Below are 20709 nucleotides of genomic sequence, written 5' to 3'. Positions count from 1 at the left end.
TATGTCAGCTTAACAAGAAACACAAGACTCCTGGGTGTTTCTCATCTGCTGACCTTTAACCCTCAGTGCTTTGCATAGCCTTTATTCTTCCTCCCTTGTACTGTTCTGTCACCCTTTACACTTCCTGTGTCCTACAGAGTTCCAGCCTGTTCTCAAGCCTGGCATTCTCTTGAGTGACTTTCTCTTTTGTGCCATGGAAAACACCATAGGGTGAGGATAATGTCTTATACTCCAGGCAAGTTTGGCAAAAATGCCTATACTAGATACTTCATAGACAGCAGAAATTGATGGCTCACTGTTCTGGAGGCTGGAAATTCCAAGGTACAGATCCAGACAGATTCGGTGTCTGATGAGGGCTTCTTTCCTGGTGCCTGTGTGGCATCTCTTGCTCTCCCCTCTTGGGGCAGAAGAGACCAGGCCGCTCCAGGAGGCTTTTAAAGGACACTGATGAGATGCCTGAGAGTGTCTCCCTAAGAACCAGGTCTTCTTCTAAAGATCTCTGTACTAAAACTATCCATTGAGTATTAGCTTTCAACGTGTGACTCTTGGGGTGACAAGCCATTCAGACAATAGAATTCTGCTTCTCCTGCAGCCCTTTCAAAAAAGTAGCTACCTTTTCTCTTACAGTTTGAACTGGTCATGAAGGAGAGGTAGATATCATCTGTGTTGCCCATGATTCTGAAAAGTCCTCGTCTTTGTATCACATCAGATTTGAAATAGGTGCCCCAAGCCATTGTGACTGACATCTAATGACCTCCCCAACTTGCTAGCTCTCATTTCTGTTTTTAGCTTGTTTGTATCTTGATTTACTACTGCTCCAGTGTTAACTCCATTCCTATTCTGCTTTGTTATTGAAAATCTTTCCAAATTCTCACTTCTCCTTTTGTTGACTTTTTCCATTGACTTCTGCCACTCTTTCCGTTGTCATGCCCAGAGTTCTTTATTACAGTCACTGGCTGTTTCCTAATGTGTACATTTAAATGTTTGAGTGTACTTTTGTTTGGTGCTAGGTCCTGAATGCAGGGTCCTGCACAGATTAGACAGGCTGTCTGTCTAACATTGAGCGATAGCCCAGTGCTGTTAAAGTTGGTTTATTTTTTGCTTTTTCCGAGACAGGGTCTCACTAGGTAGCCCTGGCTATACTGTGTTTAACTAACACACTCTGTAGACCAGGCTGGTCTCAGCCTGAGATATCTTGCTTGCCTCTGCCTCCCGAGTGTTGGGATTAAAGATATGAGCCACTACACCCTGTTCATAATAGGACTATCTTTAATGGCAAATAAAAAATGGTTTATTCTAAGCTGAATAATAAATGACTATGACCTGGAAACATAAATTCAGAGCACCCCAAATAACATGTTGTGTGGCAGGAGGTCACATGAGCTTTTACAGTTATCAACCTGAGAGAATTATAAACCAGCTGTTGCTAATAGTCCTTCCTTCTGTGGGTGGAGGGGTGGGGATGGGGTGACTACCCCCCTCCTAAGGGCCTACTGAGGAACCAAAGTATAGTTCCATCACTGGCCACCTGGGGGAGCAGGTGAGTTAATGGGCTTCCTTAGGTGAGGGTTGACTGACAGGCACCTGATCTGCCCCAGAGCAGTTGCACTGGAAAGTCTTCAGCCAGTGTGGATGACAGCTTCTCATAGCCCTCGTCCTCCAGGCTTCCCCAGCCTGTACACCCTGCCATCTCCCCAAGACTCCACTGCCACATGCAATTAGAGCAGAATTACATATAGGTGACTGGGGGGAGTGGCTGGAATATATGGCAGGCCCTGATGACCTCCTCACCCCCTCCCATGAGGGAGTGGCAGCAGTCCACAGGATTAGTTGTGATGGACTTTCATAAGTGGGACCGTGGATTCCATGCAGTTAGTGGCAGTGTGACTGGGAGGGTAGCCCCTGCAATAATGTATTTATACAACATAGGTAGACACTTAACAGGACTGTGCACTCGTTTTAGGATTGGGGTTCTACCCAACTGTGCCCTTAGCTTTAGGGTTGTTCCTTTGTGACTGAATGTCCGTCACTTGTCTTGTTGGTACGGGCCTATGGGGCCTCCAGAATGTCAGTCCTGCTGTTAGCTTCCTGGGTCTTGTTTACCTCGTGTCCTCTCTGCTCATTACATTCTATGTTGTTTTGAGGCTGTCTTCAAGGCAGCAGTTAGAAACTGTCTCCTGTTTCTCTCCCTTGGATAGAGTCTTTAGCTCACCATCTCTTTCTATGCTTTTCAGTCTGTTTCAGCTCAGGACCCAGAGTTATCCCGTCAGTCTCACTAGCTTTACATTCCTTATGGTTTTATTTATCTGTGTGTGGCATGTGCACATGTGCTTGCCTATGGGTCAGGAGAGTGGGCACCAGGTCCCTGGAGCTGGAGTCACAGGCGTGTGAGTGCTGGACCTGAACTCACCTCTGCACCGCTGAGCATCTCTCCAACCCTATTTTGCCTCTAATGTTTAAAAATTTATTTACTTATTTATTCCTCCCTCATATATTATATCCTCACCACAGTTTACCTTCCCTTCTCCCCTCCCAGCCTCTCCCCTATCTTTCCTCTCCTCTAGGTCCATTCCTCCTCTGTTTCCCGTCAGAAAAGGGCATGCCTCCCAGGGATACCACCCGAACATGGCATATCAAGTTGCAGTAAGAATGAGCACACTCCCTCACATTAAGGCTGGATGAGATACTCAGTAGGAGGAAAGAGTCCACAAAGCAGGTAGCAGAGTCAGAGACAGCCCCTGTTCCCACCGTTAGAAGCCCCACAAGAAGACCAAGCTACACAACTGTAACCATGTGCCGAGGGCCTAGGTCAGTTCCATGCAGGCTCCCTGATTGTCGGCTCAATCTCTGGGAGCCCCTGGAGCCCAGGTTAGTCAAATCAGGTTTTCTTGTGATGTTCTTGACCCCTCTGGCTCCTGCAGTTTTCCCTGCCCCTCTTCTACATGATTCCTTGAGCGCCACCAGACGTTTGGCTGTGGGTCTGTGTGTCTGCTCCCATGAGCTGCTGGGCATCACAGCAGTGAACCAGCTTGCCTGAGGAATTTACTTCTTGCTGTTCTCTGGCCTACATCTCCCCTTTGCTACCCTATTTTCCCCGTCTTCTGTAATCACCATTTTGTACTTCTTTTTTAGATTTTATATGTAAATGAGATCATGCAATAGTTTTCTTCCTGGTGTCTGGTTTATTTCACTTAGCATAATATCCTATGGACACATTAATATGACAAATGGCAAGATTACATTTTTTTTGAGAGCCAAATAATTACAAACTGCCATTTCCTTGTTCATTTATGCTGTTGTCAGTAATGTTACACAGGGCCAGGGATGCAGATACTGAGAAATGATTGTATTCCCTCCCGGTTTATACTTGAAGAGGGATTGCCGACTCCATGTGGAGATCTCTTTCCCCAGAACCACTTGTTGAAGAGGCTGTCTTCTCTCTGCTTTCTGTCAAAGCCTCATCAGAAGGTCAGTGAGATGACTCTGCAGGTAGTGTTTGAGTATGAGCCCCAGGCTCCACAGGGCAGAGAGAACTGACTACTGAAAGCTGTCCTTTGATCCCCGCCCTCCTACCTCCCTCTCTCTCACATATACACCAGTTGACTATATGTGCTTAGATTTATTTTTGTGCTATCCTCCTTTTCTGGCCTCTTTAAGCCTTTTTTCTGTGAGAGTCATGCTGTTTTGATTACTGTAGCTTTGTAGCTCTAACTTCAAGTCAGGAAGTATGATAGTACCAATTTTTTTTTAAGATAATTCATTGGCTGTTGGGGGACTTTATAGTTCTGTGTGAGCATCAGGGCTTTTTTTCTCTACTCCTGTGAAGAATCTTAATGGAATTTTACAGGGCTTACATTGGACTATGTACTGCTTTAGGTAAGATGGACACTTTAACAATGTCATTAAGAACCATAGGTGTGGGTCCATCTTTTCAATTTTTTTCTTCCATTTTTTCCAACAGTGTTTTGTAGCTTAGTTTTTTGTAATTATAACAAATACCCAAGATTCTCACTGTATACAGAGGAAAGCTTTCTTTTGGCTCATAGTTTGGAGGGCCTAGCTGTCATTGGCTGGCCCTTTTGCTTTAGGCCTATGGCAAGGCGGTATATCATGCTGGGTGGGGCAAAACCACTCACTTCACAGCTGGGAAGTGACACAGGGGAAGAGGGTTGTGTCCCATCATCTCAGTCAAGCACTCCTGTCTTCTGTTGCCACTGCCAATAACCTGAGTAGTTTCCACAAAGTCATGCCTTCAGTTTTTAAACTCAGTTGATTCCTAGATATCTTATTTTCTTAATGCTGTCATGAATGGAGTTTCTTTTCCAGTCAGGCTAACGACTACTAATGCCTTGCTGGTGGTCTGCACACAACCTTTCTGTGTTCATCTCTTGGTTCTAATTTTTTTATAGTGACTTCAACATACAGTCTTGCTGTTGCTATAAAGGGGTAATTTTACATTTTTGATTTGGATTCATATTCTCTTGTGCCTATGGCTCTTTATTGTACTTCTACTACTGAGCTAAATAGAAGTAGCAAGAGTTGAGCCTCCTTGTCGTGTATGGTGTCTTGGTGGGAAAACATTTAGCTTTCCCTCATGAATGCTGTGGAGATTTTACAAATAGTCTTGTGTGTGCTGAGGGAGTTTCCTTCAGTATGAACTGTGGAGAGTTTTTGCTAAAAAGTATGTTAGATTTTGTCAACTTTCTTTTTCTATGTCAACTGAGATGATCACGTGATTTTCTTTTTCTTTTTCTTTTTTTAATTGAGCTCTAAAGTTTTCTCTGCTATCATCCCTGCCTCTACCTTCCCCCCTTCAACTCTCCCCCAAGGTCCCCATGCTCCTAATTTACTCAGGAGATCTTGTCTTTTTATACTTCCCGTGTAGATTAGATCTATGTAAGTCTCTCTTAGTGTCCTCATTGTTGTCTAAGTTCTCTGAGATTGTGGTTTATAGGCTGGTTTTCTTTGCTTTATGTTTTAAAAACCACCTTTGAGTGAGTATATGTGATAATTGTCTTTCTGTGTCTGGGTTACGTCACTCAAAATGATGTTTTCTAGCTCTACCCATTTGCATGAAAATTCAAGATGTCATTATTTCTTTCTGCTGTGTAGTACTCCATTGTGTTAATGTACCACATTTTCCGTATCCATTCTTTGGTCGAGGGGCATTTAGGTTGTTTCCAGTTTCTGGCTATGACAAACAAAGCTGCTGTGAACATAGTTGAGCACATGTCCTTGTGGTACAATTGAGCATCCTTTGGATATATACCCAAAAGTGGTATTACTGAGTCTTGGAAGGTTGTTTCCTAATTTTCTGAGAAATCGCCACACTGACAACCAAAGAGGTTGTACCAGCTTGCATTCCCACCAGCAATGCAGAAGTGTTCCCTTTCCCCCACAACCTCTCCAGCATAAGTTGTCATCAGTGTTTTCGATCTTGGCCATTCTTACCGGTGTAAGATGGGATCTCAGAGTTGTTTTGATTTGCATTTCTCTGATGACTAAGAATGTTGAACATTTCCTTAAGTGTCTTTCAGCCATTTTAGATTCCTCTGTTGAGATTTCTCTGTTTAGGTCTGTACTCCATTTTTTTATTGGATTATTTGTTCTTTTGATGACTAATTTCTTGAATTCTTTGTACATTTTGGATATGAGACCTCTGTCTGACGTGGAGTTAGTGAAGATCTTTTCCCATTCTGTAGGCTGTCATTTTGTCTTGTTGACTGTGTCCTTTGCTTTACAGAAGCTTTTCAGTTTCAGGAGGTCCAAATTATTAATTGTTTCTCTCAGTGTCTGTGCTGCTGGGGTTATATTTAGGAAGTGGTCTCCTGTGCCAATGCGTTCAGGTGTACTTCCCACTTTCTCTTTATGAGGTTCAGTGTGGCTGGCTTTATGTTGAGGTCTTTGATCCATTTGGACTTGAGTTTTGTGCATGGTGATAGATATGGATCTATTTTCATTCTTTTACATATTGATATCCAGTTATGCCAGCACCATTTCTTAAATATGCTTTCTTTTTTACATTTGATATTTTTGCGTCTTTGTCAAAATCAGGTGTTCCAAGATGTGTGAATTGATATCCGGGTCTTCTATTCAGTTCCATTGGTCCTCCTGTCTGTTCTTATGCCAATACCAGGCTGTTCTCAGTACTGTAGCTCTATGGTAGAGTTTGAAGTCAGGGATTGTGATGCCTCCAGACATTCTTTTATTGTACAAGATTGTTTTGGTTATCCTTGATTTTTTGCTTTTTCATATGAAGTTGAGTACCATTTATTTGAGGTCTGTGAAGAATTTTTCTGGACTTTTGATGGACATTGCATTGAATCTATAGATTGCTTTTGGTAAGATTGTCATTTTTACTATGTTAATTCTACATACCCAAGAGCATGGGAGATCTTTCCACTTTCTGGTGTCTTCCTTTAATTTCTTTCTTCAAAGATTTAAAGTTCTTCTCATACAAGTCTTCCACTTGTTTGGTTCAAGTTACTCTGAGATATTTTATGCTATTTGTGGCTATTGTGAAGGGTGATATTTCTCTGATTTCTTCCCCAGCCCTTTCATCATCTGTGTAAAGGAGGGCTACTGATTTTTTTTTGAGTTAATCTTGTATCCTGCTACTTTACTGAAAATGTTTATGAGTTGTAGAAGTTCCTTGGTAGAATTTTTTTTGGTTGCTTATGTAAACTATTATATCATCAGCAAATAGTGAGAATTTGACTTCTTTTCTGATTTGTATCCCCTTGATCTCCTTTTGTTTTCTTATTGCTCTAGTTATGCCCTCAAGAACTATATTGAATAGATATGGAGAGAGTGGACAACCTTGTCTTGTTCTTGATTTCAGTGGAATAGCTGGGAGTTTCTCTCCATTTAGTTTGATGTTGACTGTTGGCTTGCTGTATATTGCCTTTATTATGTTTAGGTATGTTCATTGTATCTCTGCTCTCTCCAAAATCTTTATCATAAATGGATGTTGTATTTTGTCAAAAGAATTTTCAACATCTAATGAGATGATCATGTGGTTTTTATTTTTTCAGTTTGTTTTTGTGGTGGATTACGTTGACAGATTTTCGTATGTTGAACCATCCCTGCATCTCTGGGATGAAGCCAACTTGATCATGGTGGATGATGGTTCTGATGTGTTCTTGGATTTGATTTGCTAGTATCTTATTTAGTATTTTTGCATCAATGTTCATGAGTGAGATTGGTCTGTAATTCTCTTTCTTAGTAATATCTTTCTGTAGTTGGGTATCAGGGTAATTGTAGCCTCATAAAAAGAGTTTGGAAATGTTCCTTTTGTTTCTGTTGTGTGGAATAATTGGAGAAGTATTGATATTAGTTCTTTTTTGAAACTCTTGTAGAATTCTGCACTGAAACCATCTGGTCCTGGGCTTTTTTTGTTAGAAGACTTTGGGTGACTGTTTCTATTTCTTCTTAATTTGCTTGTCTGGTCTTGATTTATTTTTGGTAAGTGATATTTATGCAGAAAGTTGTCCATTTCTTTTATATTTTCCAATTTTGTGAAGTACAGGTTTTCCAGACATGACCTAATGATTCTCTGTATTTCTTCTGTGTTTGTTTTTATGTCCCCCTTTTCATTTCTGATATTGCTAATTTGGATATTCTCTCTCTACCTTTTGGTTAGTTTGGATAAAGGTTTGTCTATTTTATTGATTTTGTCAAAGAACCAACTCTTTGACTCATTGGTTCTTTGTATTGTTTTCTTTGTTTCTATTTTGTTGATTTCAGCTCTGAATTTGATTATTTCCTGCCATCTAGTTCTCTTGGGTGGGTTTTCTTCTTTTTGTTCTAAAGTTTTCAAATGTTCTGTTAATTCACTGGTGTGGGATTTTTCCAGCTTCTTTATGTTGGCTTTAGTGCTATGAGCTTTCCTGTTAACGCTGCTTTCATAGTGTCCCACAAATTTTGGTATGTTTTTCAAGAAATTTTCATTGAATTTTAGGAAGTCTTTAATTTCTTCCTTGACCCATAGATGATTCAGGTGAGCATTATTTAATTTCCTTGTGTTTGTGGTTTGTTTCTTTATATGCGTAAATCATGACCCAATTCCTTCTTGGAACTCTCGGAGAATTCTAAGAAGTCTCGTTTTGAGGCACTTCCTTTACTTTGATAGGGAAACATGGAATCCCCTGTAGTGGATATTTAACCATAGGATGTTTTAATGTATGAATAGTGTGAATTCTGGCCCCAGATCTTTATCTTGGTAGCTTTACGATCAGGGATTTTCAGTGATGTTTTTTTCTCCCTCCTTCTGTATTGAGGAATATGTGGACAGTACATGTAAATATTTTCACCATTTATGTGTGGTTTATTTTCATTTTTTCTTCTCCCACATTGATTAAGAGTATTATTTTCAGACTGTCCTGGTTCTCTGCAAGGTTATAGTCTTTGTTTCAGTACCTACCTGTCTTTAAACCCCAGAGAGCTGGAGAATGGCTGCCCAGCAGAACTCTTCTTTGTTGAACCTTAGCTTTTCTTCCTCTTTGCCCTTGAGGATATCTTAGCTTAGCTATGTATTTAACTGAATACATTGTTATTTAAGTGAACCTTGAAGTAGCTTTTTAGATACTATATGCTATGTTTCTCTACAAATGTATGGTCTTCCCTGTGCCTGAAATGGCAGTCTTGGTCTGGAGAGGGGCTCAGTGGTTAAGACCACTTGCTGCTCAGTCATGAGGACCAGAATTTGCATCCCAGCACCTATATCGATAGCTCACAAATGCCTGTAACTGCATTTGAGAGATCTGACACCCTCTTCAGGCCTCCATGGGCACTCACACACGTGTGTATATATACTCTCTCACACACACCCTCCTCTGGCCTCCATGGACACTCACATGTGTGTGTATATATACTCACGCATACACACCCTCCTCTGGCCTCCATGGACACTTACGTGTGTGTATATATACTCACGCATACACACCCTCCTCTGGCCTCCATGGACACTTACGTGTGTGTATATATACTCACGCATACACACCCTCCTCTGGCCCCCATGGACACTCACACGTGTGTGTATATATACTCACGCATACACACCCTCCTCTGGCCTCCATGGACACTCACACCTGTGTGTATATATACTCACGCACACACACCCTCCTCTGTCCTCCATGGACACTTACATGTGTGTGTATATATACTCACACATACACACCCTCCTCTGGCCTCCATGGGCACTCACACGTGTGTGTATATACTCACGCACACACATGCAAGAGTGGTTTATTGTTTACTGCTCTTAATCAGAGGTGAAGACGTAGGAGAATCAAGGAACAGTTGTCATAGCAGTTAGGCAAAATGTTTTTTTCCAGAGCTGTGCTTGACTTGAGGTGACCATGTGTCCTGTAGTGGAAGACACACTGGGTGTAAAGCTGGGTTGAGAGTTAGGTAACATCTGCAAATGGGAAGAAACTGAGTGTGAAGATGGCTTGCACATACTACTGTTTGTGAGCAGGGTTTGTCTCCGTGACTCTGACTTGGATATGTTGGCCTTCTGACTCTCGCCCCATCAACTTCTTACACGCAGACTGCTTGGTATTTAAGGCAGCAGGGTGCTGATAAAGGTTTTAGCTGGTTGCCTTTCAGGGTGATTTTGTGTTTTCCTCAAGTGTGCTGCCAAGCTGCTTGGTTTTGTGCTTCTGTTCTCTTGATCGCTCATATGTCATGTTATATATTTAGCCCAGGTTAGCCTCAACCTTGTGATCCTTCTGAGTACTGGGATCTTACACACTTTTTGTTCTGTTTTCTTTCAAGAGAATGTCTCGCTCTCTAGGGGACTCTAGCTTGGACTTCACTCTGTAGATCAGACCATCTTTGAATTTGCAGTAATTCTTCTGCCCCCGAGGGCTGAGAATACAGGCATGTGACATGACATCTGGTCTCAATTCCTTTTTACCTTTTAAAAGTATTACTGCAGGATATGGTGGAGCATACCTTTATGGTGGTAGATGACCTGGAGGCAGAGGCAGGCGGATCTCTGTCTGAGTTTAAAGCCAGTCCCAGCCAGCTAGGGCTACATAGGAGATCCTGCCTCAAAAACAAAACATTAGCAACAACAACAACAACAACAACAAAGTGCTATATGATGTATCTGTTGGGGAGGCAAATAATAGACAAGTATATAAAATTCCTTCAGTAACAGTTTGCTATATAAATCTGTATTCATCTTGAAAATCTCAATTTAGCATTTTACATTTTCTTCTACAATGTTGACTCATTCTCTTTGAAGTTCACATCAGGTATGTTTGTAATTGTAATAGTCTATTAAGTACTCACAGACGGACTTACAGCTGTCTATCTCCTCTTTGGCGCTGCAGCCACTGTCAGGTATGGCTGGTGATCCTGGCAAAGAGGGGCTGTTAGTGATGTTTGGTGGCAGGTTTCTAGTTGAACGTTTTCAGGCCTTTGACATGTGTGTGTCTTCAGAAGGAAGAGCTGACTGTAAACTTCCGTATCTCCCCTTCCCTTCTACCCCCCCCCCCTTTTCCTTTCTTTTATCTCATGTTCTCAGGCTCCTGAGCTTTTGGGCTCCTGCCTTAGCCTCCTAGGTACAAGCAGATGACCCTATATCCCGCTATTTTATGTAGTTCTTTAGTCTGACGATGTCTTTACTGTAAAGAACCAATTGTGCTCTGTTCTTACGTGGTGCACTGAGCATTGCAAAACTGGTCAGTGGGTTAGAAAGTGGCAGTGCGGCGCTTGAGCGGTCTTCTAAGCATGACCGTGAGAAGACACCGAGACAGGCCTTGGGACTCTGCTTTCTATGATTCTTTTGAAATAAGTTAAGGTTGTGTCTCTGTGTTACATAATTTGTCTTTAACCTTTTTAGCCTCCACCAGGCAGTGTGAAAATGCCTAATGTACCCAACACCCAGCCAGCAATAATGAAGCCAACAGAGGAACACCCAGCTTACACACAGATCACAAAGGTTAGTGCGTGTTAACTGTGTAGATTAATACTGGAAGATCATATATCATCTTATTGTATAATTCATACAGTGAAATTTTTATTGCCTTTGATTTCAATGAATAATACCACTACAGTAACAATAATAGAATAATAAACATGCCTGGGAGAGAGCTAGTCACTACTCAGTGGGCATTAGGAGGATGCAGGAGATGGCAAATGTCCAGGAAAACCAGCGTATGAAATGCATGGCTGCTCTAACACAGAGTTAGAGAGCAGACTGCCATAAGCACATCCCCGTCCCCGCAGAATCTTAGGACATTTCAGATGTGTTGAACTACTCTTGTTCTTCTGGAGCCTACTGCGTCATTTGACTCTGTTTTCCGAGCTAACTGAGTCATCTTTCCCCAGCTGTCCCTCACCTCACTCACTCTCACCTGGGCACAGGGTCACTTAGACTCTTGCTGCTCTGTTTTTAAAAGATTTATTTTTATTGTTTTCAATGACATGTACTTATGTGGCTGTGTGTAGATGTGTGCACATACTGGTGGAGCTGGAGTTACAAGGTAATTATGAACCACTTGATGTGGGTGCTGGGAACTGAACCTAGGCCCTCCAAATCCAGTTCCCACTCCCATCTCCTCCATCTATCCACTCACCCCACCCCCCCAGTCCACTCTTCAGAGAGGGTAAGGCACATTGCTTTGGGAAAGGTCCAAGGCCCTCTCTACTATATCTAGGCTGAGCAAGGTATTTATCCAAAGAGAATAGGTTTCTAAAAGGCTCTCTGGCTATTCTTAATGAGAGGTAGATTGTGTTTGTTTTCTCCTATCCTGCGGACTCAACATTGCTTCTGAGGGCTTCCATAACTAAAAGTAAAATGAATCAAACATCTCTAAAGTATTTTCCAAAACTATAACCTTCAGTAAATTCTTATATACATATATGTATATTTTTAACTGAGGTTTCTCTCATGGTAAAGATAAGAGTGGGCATGTGAATGTTAGACTATTTAGACTGTCTGGTAACCTGTGTGTGTTGGTAATTTTGTTCAGGAACATGCCTTGGCTCAAGCTGAACTCCTCAAGCGCCAAGAAGAGCTAGAGAGAAAGGCCGCAGAATTAGACCGCCGAGAACGGGAGATGCAGAGCCTGAGTCAACATGGTAGTATCCAAAGAGTTGGGATGAAAATGCCTGTCCTTGCTTTGAGTCACTAGGTCTGGTGATAAACCTCGGCCCTGTTTTCTGATCCTAGCAAAGAGGTCAGACACAGCAGATTGCTCCCTTGATACCCGCAGCTCACTGATCTTGCCTGATGATAGCACGGTCCTTTGATAGACTAGACGAGTGTTGGCGTCCTCACAGAAAGTGAGACACAGATCGGATCCATTCGCTTCATTTCAAGCCAGGAGCCTTTGATTCTGCCCTTGGCTCTCTCAAATCCTTTCTTTCTTTCTTTCTTTGAAAAAGAGCTGGGGCAGAAACGAAAGATCTTAATGCAGGCTTAAACATGCAGGATAAGAGAAAGGCCCTCAGAAGAAAGGAAGGCACCTGAGAGTGTAGGTGTGGGCTTCTCAGTAGTTCCATTGAACTTTGAGTGTGCCCCTCCTTGGAGTCTGACCTGTTCGGATTATTGGTCTTTTTCTCACAGGTACATTACACTTGTCAAAATGTGAAGAAAGCATTTGTATGATTAATTACATGTTGTGGAATCTCTTCAGACTCTGAGTACTGAAGATGACTCTAAGAACCTGTGAGGGAAAGTTAGAGGCAAGCAGGAAGGAGGACGGGAGTCAGGGGAGGGATTGCTAGGTAGCTGGAATGGCAAAACAATCTTAACAGAGAATGGCTATAATACTGACTATTTCTTCCTTCTCTTACAGTGTTTAGGTCTCAGGTCTCTCAAGGACATGTTTATCCTGGTCATTTCCTTGCTTGCAGCATCAGAGATCATTTCTCTAGGAGGGAGATATCATTAATGATAATGTGTCTTATTTTCTTAATGCTGACTGACACTAACACTTCTATGACAGACGAAAGATATTTTGGTAAAGATAGTAACAAAGAGATAGACTTTAATTGTTAAATTTTACAGTATATTAGTACATTGAAGTACTTTTTTACTTTTTAATCCATATTAAATCCTCAGTACCATCCTGGGAAGTGTGACCCAGTAGTTAACTTTCTGAAGAAAAGACCACACAGTCAGCGAGTGGCTTGGGTACTTCTGTTCCAGAGCCTCCGTTCCTTGCTGCTCTCTGTTGGCAACTCTTACATAGTGCTGTGTGCTGTGTGTGTTCCTGAGGAGCCATCTTAGGCTGCGCAAGTGCTCTGCCACTGAGTTACATCCCTAGTCCCCAATTCTGATGCTGTAATTACTGTAACTGAGGGCACGTGCTGAGGATAAACAGCGGGTTATCCTTCTCTTTATAAGAAATGTCCAGATAGGTAAAGATACCTATATAATTGAATGTTAAAAGTTATATATTTAATATCAGAAAGTGACATTAGTTGTTATTTTTATTTGTGTTTTTTATCTGAATTTGTGCTTTATGTTTAGTTTTTGTTGCTGCCTCCATTCCCCAAGTCTTGCTGTCCATCTTTTGTTTGTGTGGACACGCACTCCTTCCTCACACCGCACTGGTTTGCTCTGCTTCTCAGGATGCTGGGATCCCCAGTCATTCACTCTAGACTTGATTCTTTGGTCTGTGTTGTTGAGAACCTTGTTTCCCTCTGCACATCAGTTAGGAATTTAGCAGAATTCTGCTGAAGGACTTGTGACGCTGAGGAGAAAATGGAAGTTTCAGAGTTGGATGGCCTTCCCTGCGGTAGCCAGGCCCTGGGCCTGTGCACTAATCCTGCTTTAGGAAACTCTCAGGGTTTGTCTCTGGGTTCTCCTGTACATAGATATCTTAAACATGCTATATGACACTGGAAAATTTTATTAGCATTTATTGTTTCTAAAATGTTAATCTGAGAAAAAAATGAAAAACGTAGGCTTGGCTTTCAAGGCTGTAGGAGTGTAGAGAGGAGCAGCTTCCCGGCTGTGTGCCATCTACCAGAACAGTGCGCTGTACTTTGACATAAAGTAAGAATACAGTGTATCTGTTGCAGTAACTTTTTTTTTTAACTTACAGGGAGAAAAAATAATTGGCCACCTCTTCCTAGCAATTTTCCTGTGGGACCTTGTTTCTATCAAGACTTTTCTGTAGACATTCCTGTAGAATTCCAGAAGACAGTAAAGCTTATGTACTACTTATGGATGTGTGAGTATAGAACAAAGTATATTATGTACAAATATAAATTTTGAGTTCATATTTTCATCAATAGACACCTTTTTGAAAGTAAAATATTAAAAATGCATGTTAAATGTCTTTTCATACAGATTTTAATAGTCATAATTTCAGAACTGAACATCATGTTTAGATACAATGATTGTGTAACAGGTAGCAGTCCAAGTCTGGACGAGGGAAGCCTGCACGTGAGCACTGGCACTGGCTGATGGAAGGCGTCTTGTCTGTCATGGAAGGGCTTTTGTGAAGACCTTTTCCTTAGAAGGATGGTATTGAGGCAAGACTTGCTGTGACAAAATTATGCATACTATTTTTATGCAAAGGAGTGTCATTTAGATTCTGTTGCATGTAGCACTGTGGCTGGTTCTAGAAAGAGATGGAGATGCTGTAATGTGAACTGTAACTTTAAAGTCTCTTTGGGCACAGTGCACTTCTCATGTTCGAGTCGCTGGGAGAACTTTATTCTTGAAATGGCTCACTACAGGGCAATTTCATTGCAGCATCAGAGCATGTTTTCAGCTGGGATGCACATGATGTTCTAAGTATAATCACAGCTTTGAAATAGGAAATGAATGGCAAGCTGCTAAAAGTTCGCTGTGTATACACGGACTTCTCTCTTCCACTTACTCTCTGATTTGCCCTGTTGACGCCATTCTGTCGGGAGAGAGGCTGTTCAGATGGGGCAGCAGGTAGTTTGTAGGCAGTGAGAGCGTGTGAGCTTCATTGTGTATTTAGTGAAGCTTTAGGGCCCGTCTTTTCAAAGCGGATGTGATAATTTTCTTTAGACTCTTTTAGGAGCATTCTTCATGTCCTATATGAGAAGCAGTTCTTCCTGGGCATTACTTATGTCATAGTTTTAAAAAAGAGCATTTGTTCTCAGTCAAAAATTTACTGTGCACCTGCGTTGGTGGTATAGTGGTGAGCATAGCTGCCTTCCAAAAAATTATTGTGGATATTACTTTAAATTTTTTTTTTGAGACAGGCTCTCTTTATGTAGCCATGGCTGTCCAGGAATTCACTGCATAGACCACACTGGCCCAGAACTCAGAGATCTACCTGTGTCTGCCTCCCAAGCACTGGGATTAAAGGTGTACACCACCCCACCCAACTGGCTATTATTTTTAGACTCTTAGTTTCTTGTTGAGATTTGGCCTTGCTGTCTATAGTATTATATATGTTTGATATTTAAGGTATAATTCTATATATGTATATGTTAACCAGTTTCTATGCCTTATTTAATTAGTATATTTCTCTGTGTCATATATGCATTTTTGTTTTTTTGTATATGAATTTTAAAAATGGCATAGTATTTTAGGCATAATTTATTTAACTTTAATAAATTTTATGGTAGGGGTAGAAAGAAAATTCTATAATAAATTTAGTAAATAGGCTGAGTAAGGAAAATTTTTTAGTTTAATTTTAATTTAATTGTTAAGTGCTAATGATGATGGCTTCAAAATCAATTTGTTTGGTTTTAAGAATGCATAACTTGAAGAGTCTCTCAGCAGTGATGCAGTTAGTTACAGTTTTTCTCAGTCTTGTTTAGTTTGCCAGTCTTTTTTAAAAAGGGACTCAAGATTCTACTTAGGGTTCTGTTTCAAAGAAACACTGCTTGAAATGAAGTATGAGCAGTTGAGGAATTTGCCCACATTAAGTAGGGATTGCTTTAGTGGGTACTTCGGGAAGTATCGATCTGGTGTGCATTCCGTCAGAGGGCTGACAGAAAGGTTGATACTCAGTCGTAGTGAGAGCTAGCACTTGTGGGAGACTGACCTGGTGTTAGGCAGTTAAGAGCCCTAACTGCATCTTCCACCAAGTACTACATTATTTAGTCTTAGAGAAGCTAAAGCTTTGTCCAGCATTGTCCAACATTATATAGAAAAGTCACTATGTACCAAACTATTTGGGTAGCTTGTCTCTTAAGACCAGGGTTAGATCCATGGTATGCCATCTACAAAAAGCCAAGATGAAGAAGTGATTTCCATTTTAATGAATACATTGATGATGGGTTTTCAAAGGTTCCTAAATGGAAGCAGATAATGTAACCTGTATATGAACGAAAGCAATTAGAATTTTCACTGTGAAGTAAACCCTGACCTTTTTTGAGTATGCTCTTGGATTTACAAAAACTAAAGCATGGACACCAGCCGCCAGGCAGCAGAGGAGGTGCACATGCACCTGTAGCCGTCTCTTTATCATCCGTACTTATCAAGAGTCACATGGTGCCAGCAGTTGCAAATTCAGACCAGCAGACACAGATTTGTGCCTCATAAAGCAAATAAAGCTTTCACATACAATAGTGTAACTTAACTTTGCAAATTAAAGGTCTGTTCAGTGTTGGGTCTGTAGTCAGCATCCACCGGTATAGACACACTGAAATTAACACACAGATGGCAGAGTCCATAGCCTTTGCCTACTTACTGTGCCCTGCTCAGGTGGACAGCTTCATCACCAGGTACCCAAGACAGGCTGGCTTTTATTGAGTGCAAGATTCACTGATCATGGTTACTTTAAAAACATCTAGGAAAAAAGTAACATATTACAAAAAGTTAGGTTGGTACTTTCTGTACTTTGAAGAATTTTTATAGATTTTTAAAACATTTATATAGATCTATACATGCCCCTCATTTTCTGTAAGTGAAATAGAAAATAAACTTTAAAAATTATTCTTTTTAATGTGCTTACATTAAAACACACACATGTGCGCACACAACCGAACTTAAGACAGCCAGAGTCCTTTAGAACTACAAAATAATTTCCCATTTCACAGAAATTTTAGTTCTGTTTTTAAGCCTTTATTTTGAAGAAAAGTCTTTATTTTGAGGAAAAAGGATTTTGAGTCATTTCATTAGTAAGCCAGCTTTCCTGAGGGTTAAAACTCCCGGTAGTAATTGAGTAATTGGTACAGTTTTCCTTTTTGTGATACAGAAGAATGGGGTTTTAAATAAAAGCCCTTAAAGGCTATAGCAGATTTACATTCAGGCTCTGGAGCTGTTTCTCCATAGTTGATTTATTTACTGTTTAGATGAGAACACATCAGGGTACTCAGACGGGGTAGTTTTATCCTGTTCCATAAATTTTTGATTATGATTTGTAAAGGGATTTTAAAATTAATTTTTGATGCATATTGAGTTTGTAGTAGATTTAATAATCTTTTAATTTTTAAAATCTAAGTCATAGTTGGTTGACATTTTTATTGATAATATACATTTTACAGTATTTTAATTTTATGGGAATTTATTCTCATAATAAAATTCTACCCATGAATACATTTTTACAAAATCACTTTAAAAAGTTGAAACTGTAGGGGTCTGGAGAGATGGATCAGGATTAGGAGCCTTGTTGCTCTTGCAGAGTACCCTAGTACCTTGGACTGGTTCTCAGCACCCACACGAGGCTCACAGCATCTCTGGTCTCAGTGCCGTGCCCTCTTCTGGCCTCCACAGCCCCTGCATGTACATGGTGCATACATATACTTGCAGGAAGACATCCAAACACATAAAATAAAAATAAATGTAAGCAAAAGTTATAACTGGTAAGTGTGGTTCTTTAGGATTACAGTGTTTCTTGGTGTTACTCATGTTAGGGAGAGCAGCATGCCGGCAGCATGGAGACATCCTGCCCCTGGCACGACCATCGTGTGGCCTCTGTAGAGTGGAAGGAATAATCTGAATCAAGCTATTCCCCCCGTTAAAAAAAGCAGCTCACTTCTGAAGATGAAGTCATCCTCACAGACCCCCACAGTCACAAGACTTGCTTCTGTATATTAATTGTAACCCAGTTCTTGTCTGTAGTTCCCTTCTTAAGAATAGTGTACTGGGTACCCTACCTATGGGATTTTGTTTGTTTGCTTTTGTCTTTAACAAACATTTCTTCTCTTCTTGGGCCCTGGGTCAAGAAATTCTCAGTCTTTTTTTCTTGTCAGGAAAGCAAACCTTTGGGTTTGGCTTAGACATGCAGCTGCCTAGGAGGAGGGGATAGCCCACAGGATTTTTGCCTGAAATACACTGCTGTGTGCACTGTGCTTTCAAATCCTGTGTAAGAAGCATCCATATTTGAAGACCTTACCATGGGAAGATGGGAAGAATGTATGCTCTTAGGAAGTGTTTTTAGTTGGAACTCTTGTTGGATGGTTACGCGAACAAACCACCGGTTCTGTCTTCTGATCCCACAGTCCACGCTGTAACTCTGTTCCTAAACATCTTTGGATGCCTGGCTTGGTTCTGTGTTGATTCTTCAAGAGCAGTTGACTTTGGACTGAGTATCCTGTGGTTCTTGCTTTTTACTCCCTGTTCATTTGTCTGTTGGTACAGACCGCTGTACGGAGCTTTCAGGTAAAGTGTGCATGTTTAATATATGTGCTTAAAACCTGTGAAGTGTGTGGATGGTGGCTCACTCCTGGAGTCTCAGCACCCAGGATGCTGATGTAGGAGGATTGCTCTAGGCCAGCTACATAGTTTGTATTAGGCTGGGGCCACAGAGCAAGACCCTGTCACATAAAATGAATAATCTATATCATACCCCAGTGGCAAAGTTGGTGTAGTTTCATTACATTTTTTTTTTAAAAATCCATGACATGGCTCAGTCAATAAAGGTGCTTGCTGCCAAACATGGTGTCCTGAGTTCAATCCCCAGGTCCTGTGTGGTAGTAGGAGGGGACTGATTCCTGTGAGTTGTTCTCTGACCTCCCCATGGACACCATGCCAGGCACATCCCTTTCCCCAGTAAAATAAATATGAATATAATACAAAATTAAAAATTTTATTATACCATACTTTCTGAAAAAGTCTAATATAGCTTGCCTATATATTTGTTGGATCATAAAATTCATAAACATTGTTTTCCTTGAAAATCAAACAGAAAAGTTGATAGAAGAAAATAAACATTCTTAAATTTTAACATGTAACATTTTATGTCACGCATCATACCTGACCTTAGGAAACCTTGGCTGTTCACTCCTCTCTCTCCCACATGGCTCAGCTGTTATGAATTGTATGGCTGGTGGCCACAGCCTTTGTTCTATGATAAACCTCGGTAAGGTGCGCACATGTGAAACTTACTCAGCAGTGTGGTGATCCCTTCTGTGTATATTCATCTTTAGTTTTTCCAAAGACAGTGACTTTGGAAAGAGAGGGAAGGGGAGATGGGGAGGGGGAGGGAAAAGGGAGGCGGGGAGGAGGTGGAAATGTTTGATAAACAAATAAATAAATAAATAAATTTTTAAAAAATGAAAAAAATAAATATAATAGGTAATGCACTTTCTAGATGAATGTTCTGTGGGGTGTTAATTGGTATTGGGGAAAATGTTCAGTAGCTTAATTTTAGAATAGCTAGTTAATGAAGTTAGGCAAACTCCTTCATTTTAGACTCTAAGTGCTTCGTGTGCCTTGTGATGTGACCATGAAGCTATTCTTTTCTGTGGGGCCCCTTGTGAGTATGGCTTTAAGAAGAGAACACAGGACCAGGGCAGATGGTACATACCTTCATCCCAGCTGCTAGGGGGAATGGAGTGAGTAGCAGCATCTCTGAACCCAGCATTCCGATCACCCTGTGCAATATAGTTTCTCTCATTTCCTACAATGGGTTATCTTTTACCATCTGTCTTGCTTCTTTCTTCCTGTTGCCTTAGTAACTGGCTGCAGTTTCTAGGATAGTGAAGGTGAAGGTGGGGTGGTGGCCCTGTCTTGTTTCAGGTATTGGGGAAGGACTCAGCATCAACTATGAAGTAAGCTACAGACTTCTTTTGTAGATACCCATTGTTGATTTGAGGACTCTGCTCTATTTTTATCATGAATGGCATTTTTGTGTCTGTTGCGTTTCTGTGTCTGTTGACATGGTCATGTGATTGTCTTCCCTTTATTCTAAACTGGTCATAACTGCCTTTATAGTGAAACCAACTTTCCATTCTCCCGCTTCCTCCTTTGGCCACATTAGTCTCTGCAGCCAGGAGCTCATGTTCATGGCGTGTCTTACTTGAAATGCACTGCCCAGGTGTAGTCTTAGGTCCTTAGGTTCTGAGAAAGTTAATTGTATCAATCTTTGATTATTTTTTCTGCTTTGTTTCCAATCTTTTAAATGAAACTCTTGCTAACATAATAAGAGAGAAATCGATTTTTCCTCTCTTTTTCTATCCTTTTGTTTTTTTCTTCTATAAAGTAGGAAACTTCCTGAACTTATTTTCAAACCATCAGGATGACATCAGTGCAGTACAGGGCACCAGAGGACAGTGGAGCATTGCATTCATGTGAGCTGGTTCCCTGCATCCCGGCTCCAGAAGTTCAAGTCGAAGTTGGTGTGATAGTTTTACTTTAACCGCCCCCCTGAAGAGCTCACAGGGAGCAGCACTATGGGAGGCGTGGCCGTGCTGAAGGAAGCTGTCCCTGTGGGGCGGGCTCTGGGGGCTCTTTGCTTAAGCCTCGCTCAGTGTCACAGTCTCCTGCTGATCAAGATGCAGCTGGCACCCTGTCTGCCTGCACACCACCATGCT

The 20709-nt window shown here is 41.1% G+C and overlaps 1 protein-coding gene across 1 annotated transcript in view; it reads left to right on the top strand.

The window, feature by feature from the left end:
• Scamp1 (secretory carrier membrane protein 1) overlaps nt 1–20709 on the top strand; it is an 82008-nt gene that overhangs the window by 42474 nt on the left and 18825 nt on the right. The window contains exons 3-6 of the mRNA XM_085676849.2: nt 10853–10951; nt 11985–12093; nt 14067–14195; nt 18397–18556. Coding sequence (XP_085532975.1) covers nt 10853–10951; nt 11985–12093; nt 14067–14195; nt 18397–18556 — 497 coding nt within the window. The remainder of the gene's footprint in view (nt 1–10852; nt 10952–11984; nt 12094–14066; nt 14196–18396; nt 18557–20709) is intronic.

The sequence above is a fragment of the Myodes glareolus genome, chromosome 15 (assembly GCF_982192425.1).
Source record: "Myodes glareolus chromosome 15, mMyoGla1.1, whole genome shotgun sequence".
Taxonomy (NCBI): Eukaryota; Metazoa; Chordata; class Mammalia; order Rodentia; family Cricetidae; genus Myodes; species Myodes glareolus.
The sequence above is the reverse complement of the archived record's forward strand: the minus strand, read 5'-3'. Positions and strand labels throughout refer to the sequence as shown.